The following is a 19,493-nucleotide window of genomic DNA, read 5'->3' on the forward strand; positions in this document are numbered from 1 at the left end:
CTGTTTACAGTTTTAATTTTAATTTAACATACTGTTCCAACTTTTTTTTTCTGATTTGGGGTTGTAAATATCTGTATAATGGCAAACTGTGTAGCCAATGACATAAATAGTTGTGCCATTAAAATCTGGCAATTATTACAATTATATTATACAATTATAAATACTAACATGTCACATATGAAAAAAAACATGCTACTTAAAATGGCAGAACAAGAGTGATGCTTCTACTTCATCCACAAGGAGGTAAACAGCACTAAATAGCACTTCAAGTACATTACTATGGAGCCCCTATCTGTCTATCTTCTGTAATCAGGCCCGTGGGAAGGGGTGGGGGGCTTCGGGGGCTACAGCACTCCCCCGCTGGTGGGTTGAAGTATTGCAGTAGTATTATAATCAGAATCAGAACCAGAATCAGAAGAGTTTTCACCTACCAGGATTTTTTCGTGGTACGTTTGTGCAAACAATAAACAGACACAATGAACAATACACATATTAAGTTATTATACACATAGGAAAAACTAAATATAAAAAAAAAATGTACAGAATATGTCAAAGGGAAAACTGAAAGAGCTGTGCAGTCTATGCAGGAGTGTGCAATTAAGAGTTCAGGATAAGAGTCCGTGTTGATAACTATCAGACAGGAACTTTTAGAGCTAAGCAATTCCAATCACATCGCAGTAGATAATGGCATGAGTAAGCTTGTCGCGTAATATGTTGATGCTACTGTAATTGGGGAGCTGTAAAGTGCCATAACAGATGTTGGCCCAGGGGAAGTATTCGTCAGAGCTGTCCATGTTCAGCCTCACAATTTTCAGGCGGCGCCTGGCCAGCCCTCCAAAAGGAAGCCGGTTAGTTCCATAGATGAAGGCTGACATGAAATATGTTAAGATAGTTTTTAACAGATGAAAGAGTTGTTCTCAAATATGTTTGAAAAGCTGTTCTCATATATATTTCAGGGGATGTCTTACTTTTAAGGTAAATGATGTGAACTTACTCAGAAATTTCAATTTATCCTCTTTCGACAGCTCAAACAGAACTCTCCAGAAATTCTGTATCAGCATATCTGCACTCTCACACCCCTTATACTCAGCAATCTGCAAGTCAGCAAATCAGTACACACTTTAATATTCTTGTAAAACATTTATTCTTGTTTTTGCTATTTTGTTGGTATGTTATGTGTTTTATGCCCTATGCACCAACCACCAAGATAATTTCCTGCGTATGTAAATCTACTTGGCCATTAAAAATTATTCTTATTCTGATCTGATCATTTCACTTTTTGGTGTTACAACTTGAGGTGTAGTATAATGCCTTTTTACCTTCCTGAGATCCTCCCACTCATACTCTGCCTCTCCAAAGATGAGCATCCTTAACTCATCAGGATGGAACATCTTCCATGTCTTGGCAGGGCAGGCTCGACCAAAGCCTTCTGCAAAGGCCTCAAACTGTCGTTCCACGGATTTGTTAAACACAAAGTCCACGTACAGATCAACAAATGCTTGCCTGAGGATAAACAGTAAACAGTCTGTTAGAGAGTTAGTATAGGCCTACCGTCCACCGTTTTATTGTTTCACAGTTGTTCACGATTGTTAATCAGTTTAGTTTTTTTTCTTCAAAAAACCTTTTCAAAATGAAGGCACACAAAAAGGGCATATGACCTGTTTGCTTTGGTCACTAAGACCTCTCCCCCGTTTGGAATGAGCTCCTGTCCTTTCACCTAAAATCAATTACGAAGTAAATTAATCAATCAATTAATTAAGATAACAAAAAAAAAAAAAACGGTTAATTTTCTACGTGCCAAATGCACTGAAGTTCTTACAGTGAAATCTAGCTCTAACTCTTCTAGGGTTTCATCCTCATAATCCAGTAATGCTCTTAAAGACCTGGTGTGATCAACAACAAGATAACAAAAGACATTTAAAACATTAACCCCACATTTATCCACATTTACCTCACAGGAAAGAATTCTAAGCATTAGTATAGTATAGTAATTAGTATTATAATTAATAATTACAATACTGAAGTTGAAAACATGCCTGGCCTGACATGGTGACAGTTCCTCCAGGTCTCTCAGTGTTGGCCTCTCCCCCAGAAGCCTTTTGAACAGCGCTGAAGGAAAGGGAATGTTCACTAGATGGTAATTGTAAAATGCCATCCCAAAGATGGTGCCTATATCCCTGTAAACATCAACTTTGTATTCCTGTAAAATATGAAAAACATGTATCATGTTAACATGTTTGTGTATATGCTTATATGTATAGTCTGTGTAATATACCTTTCAATTTATCAATCTATCTACTAAGATACTATGTTAACTTTATATTTTATTTCAAGATCTCACATCTGACGTGAACCAGACAAGTTGAGATTCCTCAAAGATCTCTAGCAGCTTGGAATTCTCTGATCTCAGAGCTTTGCTGAAGAGGCTAAAGAACTCCTGGGATAAACCACCATCATCAATGCCATTTTCTTCAATGAATGTCACCTGATAGACATGATAAAACTCATTAAATAATTAATTTCACCAGTGAAAGAATATTGCTACATCAAATTGACCGTGCTAAACAGACAAACCTTCAATGGCCTGCTAAAGTCATGGATGTTCCTTTGCAGATACTTAAATGCGTCCTTTAGTAAAGTCTTTCCTCTCTTTACATGCAGAGCATTGCCATTTGTCTGCAGCATGTAAGAAGACTGATAGAAAATGGAATATTATTGACCACATTAAACCTGAACATGCATTCTTATCAGCACACCAAACATGTTTCTCAGGGCCGTCACATAACAATTTAGAAATTATCAAATTTAAAGTCTGGACTCACCTGTCTGATGCTATGTTCCCGTAGAAACGCATCCTTCTTTGCGTCCATGTCAAAGATGCAAGGAAATGTTGTTACAGACATGACTATTTTCTAAACATGAAAAAAATCATAAAGCACTGTATTAATAAATTGGCAAGTTAAGATAACCTTAAGATAAATCCATAAATATATTTATGTACCATGTAAAAGTTTGCTAATTCCCGTCTAGATTCTAAGAGCTGTGCAGATCCCCACCGACTATACCAAGACAAATTCTGACGTAGATCTGATTCCTTTTTAAAAAACAAAAACACAGAGTATGAAGTTTAGTTAGTTTCCATCTACAGGGCCTCCAGAATTATTGGCAGCCTTGTTTAATATGAGTGAAAAAGGCTGATGAAAATCATCAGAAAACCAGGTGATCACAAAATAAATTGTTACTGAAAAGCAGAGTCCTTCATGAGTTCAACCCACTTTTGCCTTATTGCAATGGAATATTCTTGAATCTTTCCAATGGTGATAAATGGCTAAGGGATTTTGGCCCTGTGTCACTTCATTTCTGATGGTGAAACATTAAATCGCCATAAACACTCAGGCCAACTTAGTTAAATATGCGTGGGATCATACTTCATCTACATTTCCTTGAATCATATTTTCTGGGGTGCCATGGGGACATAAGTGATTTCATTTACCAATGGTTGCTTTATTCTCAGATTAATAACTGCCTTTTCAATCATATTTAGAAAGGGTGCCAGTATTTCTGGAGGGCACTGAAGGTATTCTCATGTCTAAACTCTACTATGTGGGGGGCTATAATTAATACTTACAAATTTGAAGATATTGTTAATCTCCTTCACATGAAAAAGACTGTCACTGACGCGTTGTCCGTCGTGTCTCTGGCCGTTAACCTGCCAAAGGAAAGAAACACGAGGGAGTCATTTCATGTGACAGGATGGAGGGGTAACTTTTTAAAAGCACATCACATGTCTTTAATAATAACAATAATAATAATAAAACTGTATTTATATAACACCTTTCATGCAAAAGAATGCAGCTCAAAGTGCTTTACAGAAAATACATTACGGTACGTGCACAAAGAAATTACATGCACATAAAAATAGACATCAAAGAAACATAAAAACTCAGATATAGTGCAAAAAAATTATGATAAAAATAATAATTAAAATGATAAAAATGTAATACATAAAATGCATAGCATAAGATAGAAAATAAAACTTGCAGAGTTTATGCAAATGTAATGCAGTCTGGAGATGCAGTCTGGGCTTACTGCATAAAGCTTCTGGAGAACCTCCAGGGTTTTCTTCAACTGCTGTGAGTAGTCTGTCCTCTCATCCCTAATCATCTCAAAGAACTTTGTGGATACAGACTGGAAGTTCTTGACCACAGTTCTGAAGAAAGAATACCCAGTGCTGGACCAGTAGCCCTCTGTGAAGATGTTAAATACTATTATTACATCTTGTGTATGTATATACCATAGCACTATTCATATTTTATTTTATTTTATTTATTGAACTACTTTGCTACTACCAAAGAGAAGAGATTTAGCAATAAATACTTAACCATATAATATGCATAACAATGCCTATATGATATGGGAACTAAATGCGACATTTATTGCAATGCCTTTCCTGCTACTACTAACTACAGCATGAATTAAATAGATGAACATTTGACACATGGACGTTTTAGTCTTTTTGCATACTACAGTACATAATGCTAAAGTTCTGTATACATTTTTGCATACAGTACATAATGCTAAAGTTCTATATACATTTTTGCATACTACAGTACTGCTAAAGTTCTGTATACATTTTTGCATACTACGGTACACAGTGCTAAAGTTCTGTGTACATTTTTGCATACTACAGTACTGCTAAAGTTCTGTGTACATGTTTACATACTACAGTAAATAATGCTAAAGTTCTGTATACATTTCTGCATACTACGGTACATATTGCTAAAGCTCTGTGTACATTTTTATTTACTACAGTACATACTATGAATTATAAGAAATTAAAACAATATGTTTATGGCTGTATGACATGTACAGAAACTAAATTACGAGAAACCCAACGCATTCTTTGGGGGGTGACATGGTGGTACATTAAAAGTATCAGGTCAAACAACTGTGGTTCAAATTTGCATATTTATTCAAGAATGCTACTTTTCAACCAACACAATTACCATATTGAGTTTAGGGTTAAGGTATATAATATTAGTGGCTACTCACCAAGAACTTTCAACAAATCAGGACACAGCTTGAGAATGGCCTCAGCCAATGAGACAACAAGGTCTGTCCCCAGCTGCTGTTTGAGCAGCACCCTCAGCAGCTCAGGCAGGATGAGGTAAACCCTGAGGGCCTCCACTCCAGCAGGGCAGTGGTTCAGGGAGGGGAGCAGATGCTGCTGCACCACACTCTCAACCTGAAACAAACACAGATAAGCAGAGTGGAGTAGCCACAGTCTTCACACTGCTTAAGAGGCTGCAGGTGTGATAACTAGGTTGAGACTCACTGTTCTCTCTCTATCTCACAGACACACAAAATAATATAAAATATAAGATTTAGGCCCTGTTTACACAGAGCCTGGATTGCCCGAATCCGGATTAAAAAAAAATCATCCGGTACCTTTTTTTATCGCGTTTACACAGAGCCGTGTCAAGAAATAATTGCGTTTACACGGAAACGCTAAAGCGGAGTGGAGTGGTTATATCTGCTGTAAAGACGTCATGGAGCAGGCGCATAAATTGACAGAAGACAGAAGGCGAGACCCAACAAGCAATCTTCCGATTCCTGAACGAATTCTCCACCTAAAATTGTTATTGATGTCATCAGTAATCTACTTTTTCTGCCTTGATCTGATGATCGATTGTTTGAGTCTTAGTTCAGGGGAGATCTTGAGTTCTCTCTCTGTTTTTGCGGTTGTCGAGTAAAAGCAATTTTTTCTCATTAGTTCACAGGTATAACAAAATCACTGTTACCACAGCACTCAAACGGTACTAGTTAGAATTGGGCACTTCGCCATAACCCTTGTTTGTGTAAGTTACCGTTTTAAGACTTCCTTTTATAATAAAAATCTTTTCCAGTCAGATTTGCTCATATAGGCTATTGCTGACACTTTTCAACAGTTTTGAACAATGGTCTAACGCAGTGATACTCACTTTTTTTTTCTCAAGAGCCACACAGGAAGAAAAAAAGCAGGAGGAGAGCCGCACATGTACATTAACATACCATGCCTTTGCAAATGTGCACACACGTCAACAAAAAAGACAAAAGCAATATAATTCCAAATATAGCTGCAAGCAGCGATGACGGTTTCCTCCTTCAAACATTGCGAACCAGGGAAAAAAAAAACATTTGTCACTGTATAGAAAATCCATGCTGCAGACTTGCCAATGGGATATTACATTTCAATGCTTTTGCCTTGAAGTTAAGACTGAGTGGAGGTTGTGTGTGTGCGCTTACCCTGTGTGTCTGTGAGAATGTATGTGTGTGACAGCAAGCTGTGTGTCTGTGAGAATGTGTGTGCGTAAAACAAAGCCTGCGCGTGTGTTAAGGGGAGACTGCGTGTGTGAGATTTAGGAGCCGCGCGGATGAGGAGACAGAGAGACATTCTATAGAGAACCACCCTAGCAAGTAGTCAAGCATGCATGTTTCAAATATTCACCAAAAATCCACTTTTCATCTTACAGTCAACTTTTTTTCAGATTTGTGTACTAAACATTCTCAAGTGTCTTCATATGAACTTGTGATTGAATCAGAGTTTCACTTTTTGACCTGCAGATGTGTAAAGCATTATTTTAGTGTTAACAATGTATCCAATTTGCTTTATATCAATCATTTTTCAAGATATGAATGTTGGTGGCGCTAGAGTGGTGTAATGAGAGCCATGAAACTTGGTGAGAATGAAGAAGGGACTGTCCTTAATGAGTGTGCCAAATTTCACAAAAAGTTACCATATGGTTCTAGGGGCTGCCATTGACTCCCATTGCAGCAACATAATAAATATAGCTGCAAGCAGCGATGGCGGTTTCCTCCTCCAGACATTGCGAACCAGGGAAAAATGTATTTTTGTGACAATTTGTCATTGTATAGAAAGATCCATGCTGCAGACTTGCCAATGGGATATTACATTTCAAATGCATTACTTTGAAGATCCTCAAGGGCCATGGCTTCAAGCTAAGAGTGAGAAGGGGTGTGGTCATCCCTACATTTCCTTTAATGTTGTGTGTGTGTGCTTCAAAGGAGCCTGTCAGTGTGTGTGTGTGTGTGTGTGTGTGTGTGTGTGTGTGTGTGTGTGTGTGTGTGTGTGTGTGTGTGTGTGTGTGTGTGTGTGTGTGTGTGTGTGTGTGAGAGAGAGAATCTGGAGCACACACGCGCAAAGGAGCAGAGAGAGAGAGTCCTTCTACTGAAAATCACCCTAGAAATTAGCCAAGCATGCCTATTTCAAATATTCACCAAAAATCTACTTTTCATCTTACAGTCAATTTTTTTTCAGATTTGTGTTCTAAACATTCTCAAGTGTCTTCACATGAACTTGTGATTCAATCAGAGTATCACTTTTTGACCTGTTGATGTGTAAAGCATTGTTTAAGCGTTAACAATTTATCCAATTTGCTTTATATCAATCATTTTTGAAGATATGAAGTTGCCTTTGAACATGGCAACATGTTGTAGTGTCTGCCAGTGACATATCAAGTTTGGTGTTGATTTGTCAAAGATTTGCCAAGATATGACTTCACTTCCTGTTTGGCGACTTTTCTGCTGAATTTGAGTTGCTGTACCGGACAAACGGTTGTGAGGATAAAAATTCTGTTGATACATTTTGTGAGGCTAGGTCTGAAGATCATCTCAGGAGATTTTGAAGAAGATTTGCCAAAAATTGTAGGAGGAGAAGGCTTTCAAAGGTTTTTGATAAAACCGGAAATAGCGGAAAATCTATATAACCGGAAATTGACGCCATGGGGTGGGTTTAATTCGTCTTGATCCAGGGAATCCAATGGTACCTCATTTTTGAAAATCGGTCATACGGTTCAAAAGTTGCGTGTGTTACAAAAGTCCAACTTTGACCTGTTGGTGGCGCTAGAGTGGTCTAATGAGAGCCATGAAACTTGGTGTGAATGAAGAAGGGACTGTCCTTAATGAGTGTGCCAAATTTCAGAAAAAGTTACCATATGGTTCTAGGGGCTGCCATTGACTCCCATTGCAGCAACATAATAATAAGAAAGCCTACAATAACAATAGGTTACCTCCTACCGGAGGAAACCTAATAATAGGAAAGCCTACAATAACAATAGGTTACCTCCTACCGGAGGAAACCTAATTAAGATATTTATTACCTAAGTAATGGGATGAGCGGAAGAGTGCTTGCATGGCCTTGACCTTCTTGATGTTGTATTTGTAGTTTGTTGTTGCGATCACAGTGAGGCATTCAAGATTTGTCAGTCGGTTTCTCTGTTTCCTTTTGATAATGTTCATTGTTGAAAATGTTGACTCGCAGGTGTATGTGCTCACGAAAAAAGACATCACTTTCTGCACAAAGGGTTTCAAAGTGGGAAATCTTTCTTCAGAAACCAAACTCCAGAAGTGACCAACCCCCTCTTTGAGTTCAACTTGGAGAATGGCATTTGTTTGCAGCTCAACTATTTCACACTGCAGAGCAGCACGGTCACCAGGGCAGAGCTGAGAGATGGATGGAGTGAGAGAGGATACATCCATGTTGAAAGGGCTCTCAATAAAATTGAAAATGTTCTGGTGCTCATTCACATCACTGAACCTGGACTCAAACTCAAGCTTCAGTTCCTCCCAAACTGTAACAAATCCAGTATAGCTGAAATGCTGCAGCAGTGATGGGTCTCGTGTAGTTGTTTCTCTGAGTTTGGGGAAGTGGATGAGTTCTCTGTCAGGTATCCACAGAGCAGTTATTTTGCTTTGGAATGCTCTGACTGCTCTCAGCATGTCACTTGGGAGCCTGTCCCTTCCTTGGAGTTGCAGGTTGAGAGAATTCAGGTGACATGTAATGTCAGTAAGGAGGGCCAGCTGCACAATCCACTGTGGGTCTTTCAACTCTGGCTGTTGCTTCCCCTTGCTGTCCAAGAAGGTGCTGATCTCAGGAAGGAGGCTCAGGAACCGCTCCAGCACTTTCCCACGAGACAGCCATCTCACCTCATTGTGCAACACCAAGTCGCTGTATTCTGTTTGGTAGTCATCAATTCATTTTCGGAACTGTCTGTGGTTAAGTGGCCTTGCCACAATGTAGTTAACCACATGCACAACAATTTGCATTATGTTTTGAAATGCATTATTTTTCAGTTTTGACACCAAGGCCTCCTGATGTATGATACAGTGGAAGCTGGTGAAATTTGGCATTTCATCCCTTTTTCTCATGAGGCCAACAAGACCCTTCTCTTTGCCTCGCATGCTTGGGGCACCATCTGTACAGACACTTGCTAGTTTGGACCAGCTGAGGTTATTTTCCTCAAAAAATGCCAGAAGTGCATTGAGGATATCCTCTCCTCTTGTTTGGCCCTGTAGTGGTAGTAAACACAGCAATTCTTCTCGAAAAGAGTTTTCCTTCGGGAACCGTACCCAAACGCACAGCTGAGCTATATCTGTGACGTCAGTACTCTCGTCCACAGCTATGCTGAAACACGGAGCAGAGCGCAGATCAGCGAAGAGCTGTTCACGAACGTCCTTCCCTATATTCTCCATTTGCCTCATTATGGTGGAATCGGACAGCTGTAGTGCTTTTAATCTTTTGACTATCTCTTCTTTGTTGGCGAAGTCTCTGAAGAGTATTTCTGCGGACGCCAAAAAGCAGTGTTTAACTGTTTCAGAATCAGAGAAAGGTTTTTTGTCCCGGGCCAAAATCCACGCTATCTCATAAGACGCCTCTGTTATGAGCTCCGCAGTGGCGTTTGTCACAAACTGAAGTAGTGAGCTTTGTTATTTTATTCTTTCTTTCGACACTGCCAGGGGGGTAATTTACATTAAATTGTGGATGTGCTGTTTTGAAATGTCTCTCCAAATTGCTCCTTTTAAAGCAGGCACGGGTTTCATTGCACAATAAGCACAGCGGGGTCGTGTTATGGAGAACAAACAAAAACTCATCCGTCCATTTATCTTGAAATTTCCTGTGCTCATCTTGTATGCTTCGTACCTTCCTTTTCTTACTCTGACTTTCAGTTTGGCTGCTTGTCCCCTCGTCTGGGTCTGCATGCTGATCTTCCTCACACTCTCTCCCCTCTCTGTTCCTTGCAGCTCTCTGTGTCTCTCCATCTCCTGCATCAGTTACTATTCCTGCACTCCGTGTCTTTCCATCTCCTGCATCAGCTATTTCCCGTCCCTTTTTAATTACAAATCGATCCATTTTGTGATCTGTGATTTGTGCATCTGCATCTCACATCCGACGTAGAATATTGGCATTGCTGCACGCGCAAATTTCAAGTTCAGTAGTTCAAGTTTAAACAAATGCTTGGTGGGGTGCGTTGCTAGGTAGGGCGGCTCCCGTAGGACAAAATTAGGTTGGGTTTTTGTCGTTGCATAGGTTACTTATCATAATGCAAAGCCTATAGCAGCGTCCACTATATGGTTAGTACTTTTGAAAGACTTTTGGTTATTTATTTTTAATTTATTTGCTTGCTTGCCTAAGGCTCGCGAGCCGCGCAGTGAAATAGATAAAACAGTGATAGATTTAGGTGTGGCTTGTTAATGTCATCCCTTTCCTAACCAGCTTCTTCACAACTATGATTAAGCTTATGTTGTTTCTGTTATGAAGTGATGCAACATGGTTAATAAGGGTTCATGCTGAGGTTACGAGGCGGTCACGTGGGGCAATTACGTCATCGGGTTAGAAAGTTTGCGGGTCCGATGTTTACACGGGATCCGCTGGTGGGTTTTGAATCTACCCACTCTGGAGACTGGATTAAAAAGGTTCCGGATTCAGGGACCCGATCCTCCAGGTTCGTGTAAACAAGAGTCCGATCACCAAACATTTCTTACCGGATTCAGGCAATCCAGGTTCCATGTAAAAGGCCCCTCAATTATCCCATAGCAATACATTCTTATTTTTAAGAAAATATTTAGCATAAATCAATATGAAAGTAAAACAAGATTTGCAATTACTTGTGACAAATGTCAAATTAAGCAAAGACAACTAATTTAAATGCTACCTCTTTCAGAACCTTCTCTTTCCGTGACAGCTTCTCAAAAAACTGGCGCGTCATGGACAAATCCAAACCGCACTGATGTTGTGAAGTCGAGTAATGTTTGTCAGAGCTGCAAACAAGAAAAGAAGTGTTTAAAAGGGTGTATGGAAGAGAAATACTGGGTAGAAATATAAACAGCAAATTATCTCTACCTTTTTTCAAGAAAACTCCCATTGATACATGACACAGATGAGAACATCTTTGTGATGTTCCTAGAAGTATGGAGTGAAGCAGGAATGTGTTATAGTATTTTGTGAGTTATAGTATTTTTACAGTTAGTACATACAGTTAAAAACAAATGTTATTATAGTATCTCAGCCATAATTGGTTACCTCTTTGTCCTTGTCCAGTTTTTCGGGTTGCTAGAGATCCATCTGTCTGCAATCTCTAAATCTAACTCCCATATCTTCTTCATTTGATCACAATTAGGATGACTGGCAACCCAATTCTGTAGAATAATGTAATGTATCAAGTCTTGGAGTACAATATCAAACTGCACATTTTCAATTGAAGGATATTTCAACAACCTACCTCTTCAAGCCGGCTAACAGCAAACGACTGGTTAGCCCCTGCAAAGATTCTCTTAATGGTGCTGTCATTTTTTTGCTCTGTTGGGGTTTTCAAAAAGCACAATACAGCAAGTGTAGCATTACCACCACTCAAAAAAACCTAAATTTTAATTTAATTCGCAAATTTATATAGAGGAATCAGAAACCCTTTGACCACCCTGATTTAAATGCAATACCAAAGTAACAGCCATGTCTAGTCTTACACAGGTCTACCATAAAAAGTGCTCATTGCCTTGAGAGAATTTATGTTCCATCAAAAGTAAATCAATTATATATTTACACCACTGCCAAACCTTTGAGCAATATGCTCCAATAAACTACAGAAGATAATGGCTGTATCAGAACTTGCATGTTTACCTAAGAAACAACTAAGAATAAAACTTTGTAAGGATGCGAGAAGTAAAAGGGATGTTTTACCTTGTGGTAGATTAACAGGTAGAGGAACAGTCTGACTGTTTGTCCGGCCACTCCCGAGCTGTCCCTGCTCTCCACATCCAAATGCATACATAATGCCTTGGGACTCAACAAATCCCAAGGTGTGATATCTTAAACAGAAACATATGTGCACTGAGATACAGCTTTTTCCAAGTATTGCTTTACATTTGCTTTTTCTGTTCTAAATACATTTTACAAATTAATGTTACCTTCCACAGGCTATCTGAGACACCTTTGAGCCCCAGAATTCAGCCACCAGTCGTGGTCGTAGTTCATCTCGGAGAGAGTTGTGCCCCAGCTGGCCATAGCGTCCTGATCCACATGTGAACACTAAACCATCCTAGACAAAAAAACACATGAAAGGATATGTCAGAAGTACACACACATAAACTGTATACATATACATCCAGCACACACATATATACATATACATCCAGCACACACATATACATATACATCCAGCACACATAGACACAATGAAATATCTTTACCTTGGTTAACACAGCAGTATGTTCTGCTCCACAGGAAATGGAATTGGTCTTCTTCTGATTAAGGGAAACTACAGGAGCAGGACTGAGTCTGTCTGCACACAGAGTCACATGAATAAAATCAGATATACATATAGACAACAAGTACCAGTACCATCCCAATTATGTAGCATCTAGTACAATCCCAATGATGTAGCATCCAGTACCATCCCAATGATGTAGCATCTAGTACCACCCCAATGATGTAGCATCTAGTACCATCCCAATGACGTAGCATCTAGTACCATCCCAATAATGTAGCATCTAATACCATCCCAATGATGTAGCATCCAGTACCATCCCAATGACATAGCATCTAGTACCATCCTAATGATGTAGCATCTAATACCATCCCAATGATGTGGCATCTAGTACCACCCCAATAATGTAGCATCTAGTACCATCCCAATGACGTAGCATCTAGTACCATCCCAATGATGTGGCATCTAGTACCACCCCAATAATGTAGCATCTAGTACCATCCCAATGACGTAGCATCTAGTACCATCCCAATGATGTAGCATCTAATACGATCCCAATGATGTAGCATCCAGTACCATCCCAATGATGTGGCATCTAGTACCACCCCAATAATGTAGCATCTAGTACCATCCCAATGACGTAGCATCTAGTACCATCCCAATGATGTAGCATCTAATACGATCCCAATGATGTAGCATCCAGTACCATCCCAAGGATGTAGCATCTAGTACCATCCCAATGACGTAGCATCTAGTACCATCCCAATGATGTAGCATCTAGTACAGGGGTCTTCAACGTTTTTCAGGCCAGGGGAATTATTTTTATTTTTTATTTTTTTAGAAATATTAAACAAAGTTGTCTTATCAACCAAAGATTTCGCGACCCCCCTGCAGTACCTCCGCGGACCCCCTGTTGAAGACCCCTGATCTAGTACCATCCCAATGAAGTAGCATCTAGTACCATCCCAATGATGTAGCATCTAATACCGTCCCAATGACATAGCATCTAGTACCAACCCAATGATGTAGCATCTAGTACCATCCCAATGACGTAGCATTCACAACACAGTTCCTGATGAGTTTGAAAGCACCAATCCCGATGTATCATCTTCAACTAGGTAAGCTTAAACCGAAATACCTTTGCCTATCTGATTTTGTGTCTCTATACATGTAATACTTTTTCTCTCCTTTCTTCTGCACAATAGGATGGGCATATTTTGGTCACACAATGACACACCCCTACTAACTTGGGGATGTGATGGAGCGCAGTAGTCAACCTAGAATTTACTGAACGATTAAATGAACCATTATACAATATAAATGATGTTGCTTCAATGTGAGGCAACAATCGTCTGCTTTCCCTGTACAAACCTGTATCGTCTCCAAGGCCCAGCTGGCCAGCACTGTTTTTGCCCCATCCAAACACGGCCCCTGAGAGAGACAGGGCGAAGCTGTGGTCTCCTCCAGCACTGATCTGAGACAGGGGGATCCCCACCAGAGACTTGAGGGGTCGGGGGGATGAGGTACTGGACTCCCCCGTCCCCAGACCCAGCTGACCGTTGGAGTTCTGGCCCCACGTGAATAACTGTCCGTCTGAAAGCAGAATACATCTTCACAGGGCTGGCTTCAGCAAACATCAAATAATACACATTATTATATGGCAACGACAGTACGAGCATTCTGATTGGCTATTGGGTAGTCATGCCAACCGCGCATTGACGTTCTAGCCGGTCTGCAGTCTGATAAGTATTCTTATTACACACCCCTCAATCTTAAAAATGAGTGATACCATGTCCCAAGTACTAAACATTACATCCTTAAAAATTAGCGATATAGCAACAGCCATGAGCATGTATTGATAGAATCAGGACTCCTATTATGAAATTATGTGACAACAGGAAACAGTTGAATGTCGTGGTAACATGACAGTTGAAGAATAAAGACTCAGGAATTCGCGAACATTTTGATATCGGGTAATACTTTATAGGACTTCAGAAGCAGCGAAAATGTGTTATTGAAAGTGATGATGAAGACTTGACAACTATAGTTTGAAAACCTTGTGTTTAACTGTAAATTAAAGCCATTTAAGCTGAGCCCTGTTGTCCGTTTTCTATTGATCATTGTAACTTGAAGTTAGCAAGTCATTGTTTGCTAGGCAACACCTGAAACACTGTGTCGTGAGAAGACTTGAGAGCTGAACAAAACGACATGTTTTCTATTTACAATTACCATTTATTTTCAAAATGAAAAGAGCTTAAATGCCATAATAAACAACTTACTAACCTCGACCGTTCGGTCATGCAGGTATATCAGACTTCGGCCCCCCCCGCATCAACCTCGCTACGCTCGGCCGATACGTTACGGCCTCTGTCTGATATATACCTGCATGACCTCACTCTCGGCCAGTAAGTAGTTATTATTATATGGCAACGACAGTACGAGCATTCTGATTGGCTAATGAGTCATGCCAGCCGCGCATTGACGTTCTAGCCGGTCTGCGGTCTGATAAGTATTTTTATTGCACACCCCATCAATCTTAAAAATGAGTGATACCATGAACCAAGTACTAAACATTACATCCTTAAAAATTAGCGATATATCAACAGCCATGAGCATGTATTGATAGAATCAGGACTCCTATTATGAAATGATCTGAGAACAGGAAACCAGTTGAATGTCGTGGTAACATGATAGTTGACAGAATTCGCGAACATTTTGATATCGGGTAATAGTTTACTTTATAGGACTTCAGAAGCAGCGAAAATGTGTTATTGAAAGTGATGATGAAGACTTGACTACTATAGTTTGAAAAGCTTGCGTTTAACTGTAAATTAAAGCCATTTAAGCTGAGCCCTGTTGTCCGTTTTCTATTGATCATTGTAACTTGAAGTTAGCAAGTCATTGTTTGCTAGGCAACACCTGAAACACTGTGTCGTGAGAAGACTTGAGGGCTGAACAAAACGACATGTTTTCTATTTACAATTACCATTTATTTTCAAAATGAAAAGAGCTTAAATGCCGTATAATAAACAACTTACTAACCTCGACCGTTCGATCATGCAGGTATATCAGACTTCGGCCCCGCAGCGTCAACCTCGCTATCGCTCGGTCGATACCTTACGGCCTCTGTCTGATATTTACCTGCATGACCTCACTCTCGGCCAGTAAGTAGTTAATAAATTCAATAATCAATCAATTACACAAAATATTTTTTTTCTGCCAGATCTTCCTTAATCCTCCATGGGTAATACTAAAGGTAATCAAGGCTCTCCAGAAGACCATATAATATATGTTTACAGTATGACATTACTAAACTAATGGTTTTATTAAAAAATATCACACACTGGGAATATGTGTATGCCAATAAAAGTTGATAATATTTGTAGTGTGCTGGGGGTGTTCCCAGCATGCATTGGGCGTGTATTTTTGGTGTGGTAATTTAGTTGTTATCTTTCGGGTTAGATGTCCCTTTTGTGTCTAGTAGAGGTGTAAGTATTATGTCCATCAATTAGCCTGTGTCTTGTGTTGATTCATTCCTGTGTTAGTATAGTTGTCCACCATAAGTGTTCATTGCTATGCCTCTTCAAAAAGAAAGCTGCAGCCAAAACCAGAAGCAACACTTTTTGTTGTCTCTGCAAAGAACCACTTGTTATCAACCAATTTTTACATTTATAACATGAATACCTTTGGTAAGAGCTACTGAGTGATGGTCCCCACAAGCAATCTGTACAATTTGTCTGTTTTGGAAGTTTGCCGGGCCCCTGAGTATGAAAACAAAAGAAACGTGATGAGCTTGGCAAAGTCCATGATAGTAAACGTAGCTGTGGAACGAAGAAAAAACCTACTTTTGGAGGCTGGATACTTCATAGGAATCCCAATGAAGCAGTGTGCCCTGTTCAGTAAGCAATGCAACATGTGTTGCTCCAACGCAGACTGCTACAATCTTGCCATTCCTTGTTAGACTGACTGCAGGAATGGAAAATGAAAGGTACATTTTTCTAAATTCAAAATAATGTTGACTGTTATTTATATTATAGCTCAAGAATGCCATCTGCTTATAAATGTTTTGTGTATTCGTATTAACATAATGCACATGCCTTTGCCAAATGTATGGAATGTCAAGGTTGTAGGGCAGGCCAACAAAAGTATCTTCCATAAGTCAAACTGTAAAACAAATGCCCGTCGAAAAAAGGGGTGAGGTATACTGTAAAAGAGTAGCCTGGATACCAGCCTGAACTCCGCCCACAAAATATTTGGTCTGTGAGATTCAGTCTGGAGTCGAGCTAGTTGGGAGGGATTCAAGCCCACCGAAAAGTGATCTGACCAATAAAATTGTAAGGTCGGGCTTTATACGTTGATGGACAGATATAGATAGAATAGCCATCGGACAAAGATGGCACCGTCTCGGGAGCTTAGTGGGACATATTTTATATGATTTAAGCTATTTACACGACTTTTTTTATGTCTACATTGACTCGGTTAGTTGTGTATACGCAAAACGAGTGTTGCCAAAGATTGTAGGTCTTAACTGAAGCACTCTAGACCATTATTGATCGGTTATGCTAACGCGTAGACAAAAAAAACATTGAAACAAATGGTAGCTTCTAGCCTTGAGTGCTAATTAAGTAACGTGAGCAGGCATATCTCAACAGATATTGACAGTGCATTCATTTTGAAAGAGGAACAGAGAAACGCGATCAAGGCATTTGTCGATTGAAACGATGTTTTTGCCGTCCTTCCTACGGGATCAGGTAAAAGTTTAATCTATCAGATGGTAATAATACTACGTTGCTCTGATTGGTTCTAGGTATCCAATTCAGCAAAGAGGAATTTTCTTTCCTGGTTTGTTGAAACACGCCCCATAATCAAAGCCCAATGGTTCGGTCTCAGACTCATATTCTGACTAGAATTATGAGTATGACATCGTCAGGCTAGTAAAAAAGAGTAGTTCCTTGAAGAAACTCTTGTTTGTGTGGCCTCCAAATATTCTTTCCCATTAGATTGGTGAGTATATGAACTGCTCGATAGAGGGCGGTATTTAAGCAGATATTTTACTTCAAGTTCCTCGACAGTTATAACGCGCTTAATTTGTGTTCGTGTTTAACATAATCCGATGAAACTATGAGAGATGGCATCAGCATAACATATTCAACATTTCAGTTTGTGTCTCAGTCTACTTATAATCAGAAGTCTGTGCTTTAAGGCAGATTAGTAAATTACATTTTACGCAAGATGTTCACTGCAGAAATGAAGATGGCCAAGACTAAAAATTGCTGTATGAAAGGAAAACTATTCATTAGAATGTTCACTGCTGGACATTAACCCGATTTGAAAAATCACTTTGAGATGAATAGAAGGCTACAACCCTGGTCGTAATGCACTTTAGATACACCACCAATAACGTCGTTGACATAGCTTACTTTGTTCCCACGCTTCTCCCTTTTGACTGTTTGATCTCACTGCCACTGATGCACTTCCATTTTCCCTCAGGATCGCGGTCACTCGTTCTCCAATAGAAACGGCGCTGATTGCTGCTGCGGGGACAGCCATCTGAACCACATCGGATGTATGACAGTACTCTTCCTTCTTGTTAAGTATATTAAGTTCCTGAAGTTTAACTTCCCCCCAACAATACATTTTAAACTGATAGGTCTAGTTTTACATGTAATAACGACAATGAGCCTACTACTGGCAAGGACACCAAAAACATAGACTAGCAGTCAATTCTGAGTAATCTGAGAGCCATCTGCGAGTGTTCATGAGAAGGCAAGTCAACACTTAGCAGGTGACGTCGAGAAGGAAAATGAAACTCATCGCCTAGGGCAGGCTTCAGCAGAAAGCTGGTTTCGAGACAGCTAGTGACGTCAAGCAATGTATTTACTTATGTCGTCCGTGTAATTTCACCTGTGTGTCTAATCAAACGAAATGAAAATGAAAGGCTATTCACCAGGAAGAAGTAGAACAATTTATCTGAATGCCGAGATTGCTTAATAACCTCTGTAAATGCATGGCCATTACCAACTTGACAGTGGTTTCCTGAGGCTCACTATTGTACAAACTACATACATTGTTCATCATCACTGATATATATTTATGTAAAGTATGTAGGTACTTTATGTATAAAGTCTTTGTTTTGTTTTGTTTGTTTATTAGCAGAATTACTTAAACCTACTTGCCAGATTTTCAAGAACATTTGCGGAGAGATGTAGCATGGACCAAGGAAGAACCCATAACATTTGGGAAGGGATGGAACTCACGGTCAGTCTATACGAATTTCGTTTCGTTTTCGCAAACATTACACTTGGACGTATTCAGTTTCGCTTTCATTTACGTTGAAAGAGACAGCCTTTGCCCCTGACAGACGAAAACGCTCCACTGTGGCCTATTGTAGTTACAGTATGTAATTAATTAAAGCACGTGGCCATGAGGCAACTGGATATGAAAGACAATGGGAATTCTGAGCTCGTTTGGCAAACTTACATTGATTTATCTGATTCTGAAAATGAATACTGATTAGTTTCCTATACATTCCCTCATTTGTCTTATCAAGGAACTGCCTGTGATGCAAGACTGGATGTACATGTTGTTGCTTAACCTGTTTGAGATTGCCCCAGTCGTTGTTGATTTTTCTTTTTTTACAGTGCACTGAACTTTCACAGTCTCCTTAAACACCGCCTTACTAGATGCGTGGCTGTCAAGTTCCAAACTCTGGACTGGACTCTTCTTGTGTAATCAATAAATACATTTTACAGGTAAAATTAGCATATTGTGTGGTGGAAGGAAAACAAAGGTAAACATAGGTCACATTTTAAGAGTATATCAGGCCTTTATTGTAACTCAAGATTACATGTCCAAAATTAGTGTGTCATTCATGCTGTACCAGCAGCCATACGTCAAAAATGCAACATACAGTGCTGTCAATCATAGTCGTGCATTGCTAAATAGACACTTATC

At 39.6% G+C, this 19,493-nt stretch overlaps 1 protein-coding gene across 1 annotated transcript; it reads right to left on the reverse strand.

The window, feature by feature from the left end:
• Nucleotides 1-653: 653 nt before the first annotated feature.
• LOC308370485 (putative E3 ubiquitin-protein ligase HERC3) lies at nt 654-19,429 on the reverse strand (the record flags this gene model as incomplete). Its single annotated transcript, XM_080845141.1, has 16 exons — nt 654-868; nt 995-1,094; nt 1,320-1,503; nt 2,037-2,200; nt 2,342-2,485; nt 3,629-3,709; nt 4,090-4,247; nt 5,053-5,245; nt 10,992-11,097; nt 11,180-11,239; nt 11,360-11,475; nt 12,014-12,077; nt 12,241-12,371; nt 12,523-12,614; nt 13,911-14,132; nt 19,420-19,429. 16 exons carry the CDS (start codon nt 19,427-19,429, stop codon nt 654-656), a joined length of 2,040 nt encoding a protein of 679 aa, XP_080701267.1.
• Between the last annotated feature and the right edge of the window lie 64 nt (nt 19,430-19,493).

This window comes from Sprattus sprattus (assembly GCF_963457725.1).
Source record: "Sprattus sprattus genome assembly, chromosome: 1".
NCBI classification, from domain to species: Eukaryota; Metazoa; Chordata; class Actinopteri; order Clupeiformes; family Clupeidae; genus Sprattus; species Sprattus sprattus.